Raw genomic sequence first — 10514 nt, forward strand, 5'->3', positions numbered from 1 at the left:
GTGCCAGTGGAGGAATTTAGAGTGGAATTTATTACCTCAATCTCTGATAATCGTGAATCCCACAATCTCTGATAGTCGCGTCCGTAGGAACGAATTGCGATGTTAATGCCTCGGTTAACACGCTCAACCGGATTCGCTTAACAGTGGCAACGCGATGTTAACCACTGCTGCACATCGGAGTGATTAAGCAGTTCTCGGAATTCGCGGGATGTAAATGTCGTGGCATTGTCCGTCAAGGCATTCGCAGGCACCGAATTTCGGTAAAACCACCAGTTCCGCGCAAAGATCCACCAGTTCCGCGCAAAGTGTGTTTTTTTTGTAAAAAAAACCCTGATTAATTCACTTCAATTGAAAAAATAAAATAAAAAATAATAATGTGTGTTTTTAGCGTGTTTTGTGCATAAAAATAGTGTTTTGGTCATAACTTCTGATCCCATAGTCCGACATGACCAATTTTCAAAAGCAAACAATGGGACGTGCCGGAAGATCCTGTGTGGACCATATTGTCACGCTCCGCATCATTCTGGAGCAGGTCAACGAATTCCAAGAGTCCCTTTACTTGGTATTCATTGACTACGAAAAAGCTTTCGACCGTCTCAATCACGAGAATATGTGGGGCGCCCTGAGACGCAAGGGAGTTCCTGAGAAAATCATCGGCCTCATCGAGGCACAGTACGAGGCCTTCTCGTGTGAAGTGCTGCACAATGGGGTCTTGTCCGACCCTATCCGGGTCGTAGCTGGTGTGAGGCAAGGATGTATTCTATCACCGTTACTGTTCCTCATCGTAATCGACGAGAGAGAGTAATGTGTGATTATTTTAGATCTCAATCGTAACTTTATTCGTTTTTGATGACATTGTCTTTCGTTCGAAAGTGTACTTCAACATTATCCAAGAAAGGGGACGAGCTTATTTTATGAAAATTAAAAAAAAAATTCCCAAAATTATAATATTATACATATTTATAATTTGTTGGACATTTTTCTCAATTGAGGTATATCATGATTCATGATGCATGAGTCAACTATCTGTCTGGACATATTGAAACAGATGCGTAGTAATACTTGGGACAATCCACGTACGTCATGGAAATTTACAGAAATTTCCCCCCAGACTAGCTCATTATTAGACAGATGGCATCTAATCAAACTTGCCAATCACACAAAGTATCCAATTGTCTACAAAGAAACATTCGAAAACAAGTCCAAATACGATAACATACCATAGACGACCATATTCCTCAACGCCTCTTCGACACTACGTCTCAAAAGGTATGCAACAGCTTGGCTCATGGGTTTCGCCAGGCTTCATTTGACTACGGACGAGAGGGATCAGTTGAAAGTTATCTGCTGAACTCTCTGCCGGCTGGAGGAAGTCAGTAGCCATAGAAAAAGCTTACCTATCTTATCAATTATCATCCCCATAATTTCGTCGCGGGTTATCAACACGTTACCAGAAATAAATATAGGTGTATACGGGTTTTGTGTGACTATCTCGTGGATGCCCATCGATTTGCTGTCAATCCCCTACGCCCTGTCCCGTCTTCTGGTGTTTCGGTCGTGCCCGGAGCTTATTGGGTGTTTGGATAGGTTGACTGGGCCTCGCTTCTTATCAGGACAGCTCAGATTGGGGCTATGTTTGCATAAATTTTGCCGCGATAAGCCTCACTCCGGGGGCGAGGCAGCACTATATATAAAAACCCGGACAGTTTTGCTGGCCGCGACCATTAGCTAAAGTGTACTGTTAGCGAGCAGGATGGTTCTCCGGATTTTTGTGATATCTAGGGTTAGATCACGAAGATGATTTGATAAGAGTTGCAAAGTAATTTATGGCTTTATTCCATTATCATCTATTTCAGATTTCAACTGCAGAATGCGCACAAAGTTTGTTCAGACGTTGGCTGATTACCAGGTGGAGCTGAAAGGTCTGAAAACACGCTACGAATTTGAAAAGGCTGAACCACTGCAAGACGTAGATGATGAGTTCATCGACGTGACTGGTGATGATTTGGCGGAACAGGAACAGAAAATCATTAAAAATTTAACACAGCCACCTTCGAAAATCTACTACGATAATATTGAGAAGGAACCCAGCGATGGGGGATTTTTTGATCGTGACGATCTGGAGGACGAAGACGATAAGAATGATCTGATTATAGACTGTAAGCTCAATAACGGAGAGACTGTGGAGAAGAAGACTGAAAGTGAAAACTGTAGAAAACTTGAAGAAAAATCAAACAGTTCAACGACGGGGCCGGAGTTGGTATTCAATTTCACGGTTGTTGATACTCAGCTGGTTTACAATGATCCCAAAAACATTAGACAGAAGCAGTGTGATCAAAACGATCTACAACGAGAAGTCAGCAATAAACCTGTGGTATCAATCCAAACATCACCTGCTAGGAAGGCACTTCCTGTTGGATCTAGTCATAGCCTCTTAGCTGCCAAACTGAAAGAGTTCCGCGTGCATCCTTATACCAAAACATCTTTAAGTCATGGAAATAGAATAAGCCGGACAGCCGAGCATCGTGCTAGATTGCCAGCACGAATTCAAAAAGATGTATTTTACCGAATTCAACCCTCAAATCAGCCTATCGGAAGTAGGTTCAGGTAATTGCAAGATACGCTTTTGTTGAGAAACTATATTACAACATTTCATTCTTTACAGGCCTTCTGCATTCTCACCACCAGCAAAAGCGAATGTGATGCCACAATCCGTTCAACTAAAGCCATCGATAAGACAATCGACCAAATCAAGTCACTTTCCTCTGCCACAAGTGTTTCGAAAACCGTCAAAAAAGCTCCACCGACATTTCCCGCAGGATCAACAATCAGTATCCCACACATCCTTCAACCAATATTCACCATTTCAATCGCCAATCGACAAACGCCAAGTTACTGAACGAGTTGTACTGGCACCAGACGTCCAGAAGTCAACCCGATATCTCCCACCACAATTCGGTTTCGGAACAGCCGCACTCCATAATCTATATGATCCCAAAAAACCACTTGATTTCTCAAAAAATTCACTACTTAGTCAATACGAAAACATGCTGAAGTACCCACAACAACAACAACTACGCCAGGGGCATTCAATTCTTCGCTCGATGCCTCTTCCAGCACCACCGGATCCTCCTAAAGGTACTCATCGTCCAAAAGTGGTTCCTCTTAAACAACATCCCACACTATGCCCCATTATACTAAGCCCTTCAACCGAAAACCAAAATTCGTGCCCTAAACCAACTGCTTGTTCAGAAACTCCCCTACCCCTTACCGAATCTTTCCGAAAGCACATGAACCTCGAAATTGAAAAATTCTTCACTCGCCGTCAAAATGAGATTTTCCAGGCTCTTCGACTGTATGCCGTGGAAAATATAACCCTTGACGACCTATTTCGTCGGTTGGAACATTTCCAGATTCGGTTCAGTCGCGATTACAACGGCCTTGCTTTAACAATGGTTCAACGCTACGGATACCGCATGCGAAGCGAAGCGACTAAAATTCAATTGAGCTATCGGTTCAAAGAGCCGCCCCAGAGTTTCGTGGAGTACTTTCGAAGCGTGAAGGACTCTCTCCGGCCGCTCGTGTCGGACGAAACGTTGAACATTTACCGGATAGTGATTGGGAGTCTGTTGGAGCAGTTCCGGGATTCGTTGGAGTACTTTCTCTCTAGATGCCTACACTAGACCAATGTGATAGGGGAGCGTCCTGCAATTATGCCACGTAGATAATACTCACGTTCAATCGTATTCTGAATTCGAAACATTTCTTTTAAATATCGTCTTTAACGTCTCGCTTTTTAACACCATTATATCCTCCCTCGAAATGCATGGCATAACTAATGGACGTTTCCTAGAGTAGTATAGTTTCAGTCATGAATCATTCGTGCCATCTTAGAAGTCGTTCTAGTTTAATGCTCGAATCGTATTAGTTCTTAATCAATGTGCCTCATGAAGAAAAGAAAGCCGATCTTGTTAGCTTTATTAAATTTATTAAATAAGTTTCAATTGTACCTATGTAGAACGTGTCTCATCTAATAAGTTTCAACAGGGCAGGAAAATAGTAGATGTGATATAGCTTAAAGGAATGACTACACTAACCAAGATAAGCAATGAAAAGAAAGACCAAATCAAAGGCCTTTTCGAATATTTACGTGTTTTTAGAAATAGGAAATGTACGAATTTATTAAACTCAAAGTAGAAGATTTTTGTTTATTATTTTATTTGAATCACAACCCTCTTCTGCCTTAATGATAATAAAAAAGGAAAATTCAATGTCACATGTCCACGTTACAACCTCAAAATTCAGCTACTGTAACTAGTTGTTGGTGTTGAGCAAACTAGCAAAGATCGAGAGAAATGTATGCCTCTTTTTTATTATCTTCCATGCTAGACGGAAAAACTGACGACTGTGGTGGGCCGGGTATGTGTTCAGAATGTCAGACAATAATCCGATGAAAATGTATCTCACAGCTGGCGAGAAAGCAAATGATTATGTGCAGCTATCATAGTGAATCGATGAGGTGAATGATTTGCGGACCCCTCGTAGATTTAATTCGAAAAATATACCTACTACAAATGGGATTCGAACTCACAAGCACGTTTTTGCCAACTACTCCACGAAGGACATCCATCGGCTTCCACAACTTCGTAGCTACAGATGAGCCCTAAATCACCAACTTCTGATCGTTCTAAATTTAAAAAAGTGAGGGCGTGAAAGCAAATAAAATTGACACTACGCGTCCAAGACAAAAGAATTCCTCTTGCTGATACTTGCCTTACGAGTGCTTAGGCCGCTCAACATGGCATCATACGAAGGCTTTCCCTTTGCTACGCTTTATCCGCCATTTGGCCGCATCATCTTGAAGGAGTCAGGCCATTTGGCCGAATGCCGTTTGGCCGAATGCCGTTTGGCCGAACGCCATTTGGCCGAATGCCGTTTGGCCGAACGGGTCATTTGGCCGAATGCCGTTTGGCCGAATAGTTAAAAAAAAATTACCTCAAATTACGAGTTGCGAAGATTAAAAAGAACGTGAATAATAAGTAAGAAGGGAGAAGTGAGACGTGAAAAATGGGAAGAGAAAAGTGAACAGAGAACTTCTTCCTTCTTCTTTTTTCTCCTTCTTCCTTCTTCTTTCTTACGTCTTTCTTTTTCCTTCTTCTTTTTTCCTTCCTTTTTCTTTCTTCCTTCTTCGTTCCCTTCTCTTTCTTTTTTCTTCTTCCTTCTCTCTAATTCCTTCTTCCGTTTTTTCTTCTTTCTTTTTTCTTCATCCTTCTTCCTTCTTCCTTTTTTTCTTCTTACTTTTTTCTTCTTCCTTCTCCTTTCTTCATTATTTCTTCTTCCTTCTTCCTTTTTTCTTCTTCCTTTTTTCTTATTCCTTCTTCCTGCTTCCTTCTTTCTTCTTTCTTCTTCCTTCTTTCTTCTTCCTTCTACCTTCTTTCAGCTTCCTTCATCCTTCTTACTTCTTCCTTCTTCCTTCTTCCTTCTTCCTTCTTCCTTCTTCCTTCTTCCTTCTTCCTTCTTCCTTCTTCCTTCTTCCTTCTTCCTTCTTCCTTCTTCCTTCTTCCTTCTTCCTTCTTCCTTCTTCCTTCTTCCTTCTTCCTTCTTCCTTCTTCCTTCTTTTTTCTTCCTTCTTCCTCCTTCCTTCTTCCTTATTTATTCTTCCTTCATCCTTCATCCGTTTTCCTTTTTCTTTCTTCCTTCTTCCTTCTTCCTTCGTCCTTATTCCCTCTTCCTTCTTCCTTCTTCCTTCTTCGTCCTTCCTTTTTTTTTCATCTTCCTGTTTTCCTATTCCTTCTTCCTTCTTCTTTCTTCCTTCTTCCTTCTTCCTTCTTCCATCTTCCTTCTTCTTTCTTCTTTCTTCTTTCTTCCTCCTTCCTTCTTCCTTCTTCCTTCTTCCTTCTTCCTTCTTTCTTTTTCCTTTTTCCTTTTCCCTTCTTTCTTCTTTCTTCTTTCTTCTTCCTTCTTCCTTCTTCCTTCTTCCTTCTTCCTTCTCCCTTCTTCCTTCTTATTTCTTCTTTCTTCCTTCTTCCTTCTTCCTTCTTCCTTCTTCCTTCTTCCTTTTTCCTTTTTCCTTTTTCCTTTTTCCTTCTTTCTTCTTTCTTCTTCCTTATTCCTTCTTCCTTCTTCCTTCTTCCTTCTTCGTTATTCCTTTTTCCTTCTTCCTTCTTCCTTCTTCCTTCTTTCTTCTTTCTTCTTCCTTCCTTCTTCCTTCTTCCTTCTTCCTTCTTTATTCTTCCTTCTTTCTTCTTCCTTCTTTCTACTTCTTTCTTCCTTCTTTCTTCTTCCTTCTTTCTACTTCTTTTTTCCTTCTTCCATCTTCTTTCTTCTTTCTACCATCTTCTTTCTACATTCTTCCTTCTCCTTCTTCCTTCTTCTTCCTTACCCTTCTTCCTTCTTCCTTCTTCCTCCTTCCTTCTTCCTTTTTTTCTTCTTCCTGTTTTCTTATTCCTTCTTTCTTCTTCATTATTTCTTCTTCCTTCTCCCTTATTCTTTTATCCTTCTTCTTTCTTCCTTCTTCTTTCTTCCTTCTTCCTTCTTCCTTCTTCCTTCTTCCTTCTTCCTTCTTCCATCTTCCTTCTTCCTTCTTCTTTCTTCCTTCTTCCTTCTTCTTTCTTCCTTCTTCCTTCTTCCTTATTCCTTCTTCCTTCTTCCTCTTCCTCTTCCTTCTTCCTTCTTCCTTCTTCCTTCTTCCTTCTTCCTTCTTTTTTCTTCCTTCTTTCTACTTCTTTCTTCCTTCTTTCTTCCTTCTTTCTTCCTTCTTTCTTCTTTCTTCTTCCTTCTTTCTACTTCTTTCTTCCTTCTTCCTTCTACCATCTTCTTTCTACATTCTTCCTTCTCCTTCTTCCTTCTTCTTCCTTCTTTCTTCTTTATTCTTCCTACTTCACTTGTTTTTCGTTTTTTTTCCTTGATTCTTTCTTCTTCTTTAATTCTTTTTTCTTTTTCTTTCCATCTTCTCTTTTTATTCTTCATTCAGAGAATTTCAACTATTCGGCCAAACGGTATTCGGCCAGATGGCGTTCGGCCAAATGACCCTTTCGGCCAAATGGCATTCGGCCAAACGACATTCGGCCAAACGGCATTCGGCCAAATGACCCTAAACCATCTTGAAATTATATCCAGCCAACCTGGCGGCACTCCGTTCGTGGACGCTGCAAGTGTTCTACATGGGTGCCTACCCGAGCAAAGTCTGGCATCAATGATGGGGACAAATAGAAAAATCAGAATTTGTTTTCAAATTTTGGTCTCCGCGATTAATTATTTATTTTGATTTCAGTTTGCTGTTGAATTCTAAATTATATGAACTGATATTAAACTAATTACAGTTCTCAATTTGCTATCATAGATAGTAAAAATAGTTTTCAATTTGATTTCACGATAGGATATTTCTGCTGAAGATTTTAATTTAACCGTTAAAACTACCAAAAAAATATCAACCTTTCAAAATCAACGATTCCTCAACTTCAAAACAAGTATTTGATCTTGGCCAGTCATGTGTGTGACAAAAAAATCGTCCTCGTCGCTAAGCTGGGTCCGTCTTTTTCAACCATACCAGTGGGATTCCGGAGCTAAGAAATAGTGAGGTGACATCTGGGAAGGAGCGTCCAACATACTGGTCATGGCTCACAAGATCCAATACTCATGCTTCCACAGGTCTTCCGTTAAGAATTGACCACCAGCTAAGGGTTGCGTAATTAGCTGGTGGTGTAGCCTAGGCACTAGTGTCCTCCTGACATCAGTTAGAATGAAAGGGTAGGATCTTGGGCCTGCCTTGGATGTGGTACTGTTTGACAGTGGGCTCTGTTAAACTTCTATAAAGAGCTCAAGTATCCGAAAGCAGGCCCTAACAAAACAATCGTTTGTCGCTCAAAGCAACAAATTTGACTCGACTAATCAAGCGTCTGTTCACTAAGGAGGTGAGGCTCCAACAGCGTGTGATCTGGCATCTAGCGATTGAAAACGATATGCTATCCCTCGGACTGGATTTGGTCGCATATGAGTCATAGTGACTGATATGTGACAAGTGTGCTACTCGGGATACGGACTGGTTTTCGCCAACGACTAGCGCGAAACAACGGACACGAATAAGAATATGGAACGTTTTGCACAACTTGCCAATGAGGCACGACGCATAAAGCTTGAGATCCTGGTACTAGGTGAAGTCCGTTGGCTAAACTTTGAATACCACAGAATTCCGTTGGGATAAATGCTGCTATACTCTGGTTTAGGAGGTGAACACGGTATCAACACGGCTCCCCGGTATCGCGGAGTTGGCTTCCTACTAAGCGCTCAGACACACTCTGCGTTTATGATGTTGGAACCTATTAGTGAAAGGATAATCGTTACCAGATTCAGAACACGGGTCCGAAATCTCACTCTAATCTATTGTTATGCCCCAACCAATGCTGCCGATCTGCAAGACAAAAAGAACCTCCACAGACAACTCAATGCCGTCGTAGATAGAATTCTGAAGGGTGATATCAAGATGTTTACGGACGACTTCAATACGAAGATCGGATCATACAAATCGAACCAGGGGCGCATCATGAAACGGTCTTGGAAAATGAGCGGAAACGGAGAGCTGTTCGCAGAATTCTGTGCTAATAACGACATGTTGATCGAGGGATCACTGTTCCCCCCATCAACCGATTCACAAGGTCGCGTGGGTCTCCCGCGACGGCTGGCTTTACAGAAAATCAGTCAAGTACGAGACACTGAAGACGAAGTACGTATCTGCAAAGATATCGAAATAATTGGGGGAATTAAATGGAGAGTACTTAACTCGTCTTAGACGGTTGAATACATTCCACTAAAAAGAGCTTAAAATATTTTTTTCAGAAAATCAAATCTACCACATCTTTGTCAGCTGAAAACGGTAGCGGAGTTTTCTTGATGATGAATAAACTTAGTGCCGATATCGTGGAAGATGCCACGGTGAAACGGTTTTGCTTGAAGAACTGGAGACACGTATTGCATATAAATATTGCCCTCCCTAGAAAAAAATTAGCCCCCCCCCCGTAGGATTTGAAGAGTTAGTTAGCAGTGATATAAATTTTCAACATATAGGATAATGAATTACTGAAAAAGTTTGACGACAAAAAAGTTATCTCCCATATTCAACATATCATAAAGAAATGAGTGGAAGATAAATGAGCTTGTTTCTCATTTCTGAGAAAGATTTCTGTGTGGCAGTGAAATTGCACTTGGTGTTAATTGTGAAAAAGCAATATCTAATTGTTTTGAAAGCATCAAAGTAAGCAACAGTGAGCCACCAAAATATCAATCGAAGCAATCGTAGTACTTCGCCAGCAGCCAAAGACATGTGGTTAACCATCACGGACTGTTGTGACAGTTTTCCAGCAGACTTCCGATTGCCTAGCAGCATAGTAATCTCCACAATTCCCATCAGAATCCGAGAAAAATTTCCATCAGAATCCGAGAAGAATTCTCATTGGGAATCTAGAAGAATTCACACTGAATTTCTTTCGGTATCGTTGAGGGATACTCTTGGGAATCTGTGGGTGATACCCGTCATAATCCATGGAGGATTTGCTACAGAATCTCTCGTTAACCCTTCCCTTCCCATGGTAGCTGTAGAGCTCCATCAAATTTTGCACCTTCCAACATTCATCGATTTATTCCAACAACAAAAAGCAGTATTTGGCACAACTTTATGGTTTCATTAGACTGCAAATATAATCAATTTTGAATGAAAATAGTAAAACTATTAAAAACAATCAAGTAACTATTGATTTACAATCAAAAATTTTTTTTTTCGTTTTCGACTAATTTAAGCTATGCCAAATAACTTTTGTTCTAGCATTTTTTTCATAGATCATTCCTTCTTATTGAAATCTTTGAAAAAAGTCGTGGGAAAGAGAGGGTTAATTTGCTTCGGAATTCCTCCGGAGTCGTTCGATGATTTGTTGCGGAATCGTTCCGAGATTTGCTTCGGAATTCCTTGACGATTTGATTCAGAATACTTTGACGATATGCTTCAGAATCGTTTGAATATTTAATGCGGAGTCTCTCGACGTTTTGCCTTGGAATCCCTCAATGATTTGCTTCGGAATCCCTCGACGAATTGATTTGGAATCATTTGACGATTCGCTTCGGAATATATCGACGGTTTGCTTCAAAATTCCTCGAAGATTTAGTTCGGACTCCCTCGACGAATTGCTTCGGAGTCCTTCGAAGATTTGCTTCACCATTTCTGGAGGATTCCCTTCGAAAACGATGGAGGATTCTTTACGGAATCCCTAGAGGATTAGTTCGACGATTTGCTTCGGGATTCCTCGAAAGATTGTTTCGGAATCCTCTGGAACATTCCCGTCGGAATTTCTGGAGGATTCCATTCGGAATCTCTAGAAGATTCTCATTGGTATCCCTTAAGGTGGTTATACAACAAAGCCACAAATCGGCCATCTTGGAAACCACGTGTTTTTTAAGTCAATTTTCAAGAGCACGAATTGAGAGAACCATAAGGCACATAGTGATGGTACAACCGTAGGATTATT

The 10514-nt window shown here is 40.9% G+C and overlaps 1 protein-coding gene across 6 annotated transcripts in view; it reads left to right on the forward strand.

The window, feature by feature from the left end:
- LOC134226211 (uncharacterized) overlaps nucleotides 1–4201 on the forward strand; it is a 182884-nt gene extending 178683 nt beyond the window's left edge. For 5 of the 6 annotated variants that reach the window (XM_062706828.1, XM_062706826.1, XM_062706827.1 and 2 more), the window contains 2 exons: nucleotides 1857–2607; nucleotides 2666–4201. In XM_062706828.1, coding sequence (XP_062562812.1) covers nucleotides 1871–2607; nucleotides 2666–3683 — 1755 coding nt within the window. In that variant the 5' untranslated portion in view covers nucleotides 1857–1870 and the 3' untranslated portion in view covers nucleotides 3684–4201. Of the gene's footprint in view, nucleotides 1–1457; nucleotides 1784–1856; nucleotides 2608–2665 lie in introns of those variants that run through there. The other variant, XM_062706830.1, reaches the window with a different exon arrangement.
- The last annotated feature ends 6313 nt before the right edge of the window (nucleotides 4202–10514 follow it).

This window comes from Armigeres subalbatus, chromosome 3 (assembly GCF_024139115.2).
Source record: "Armigeres subalbatus isolate Guangzhou_Male chromosome 3, GZ_Asu_2, whole genome shotgun sequence".
Taxonomy (NCBI): Eukaryota; Metazoa; Arthropoda; class Insecta; order Diptera; family Culicidae; genus Armigeres; species Armigeres subalbatus.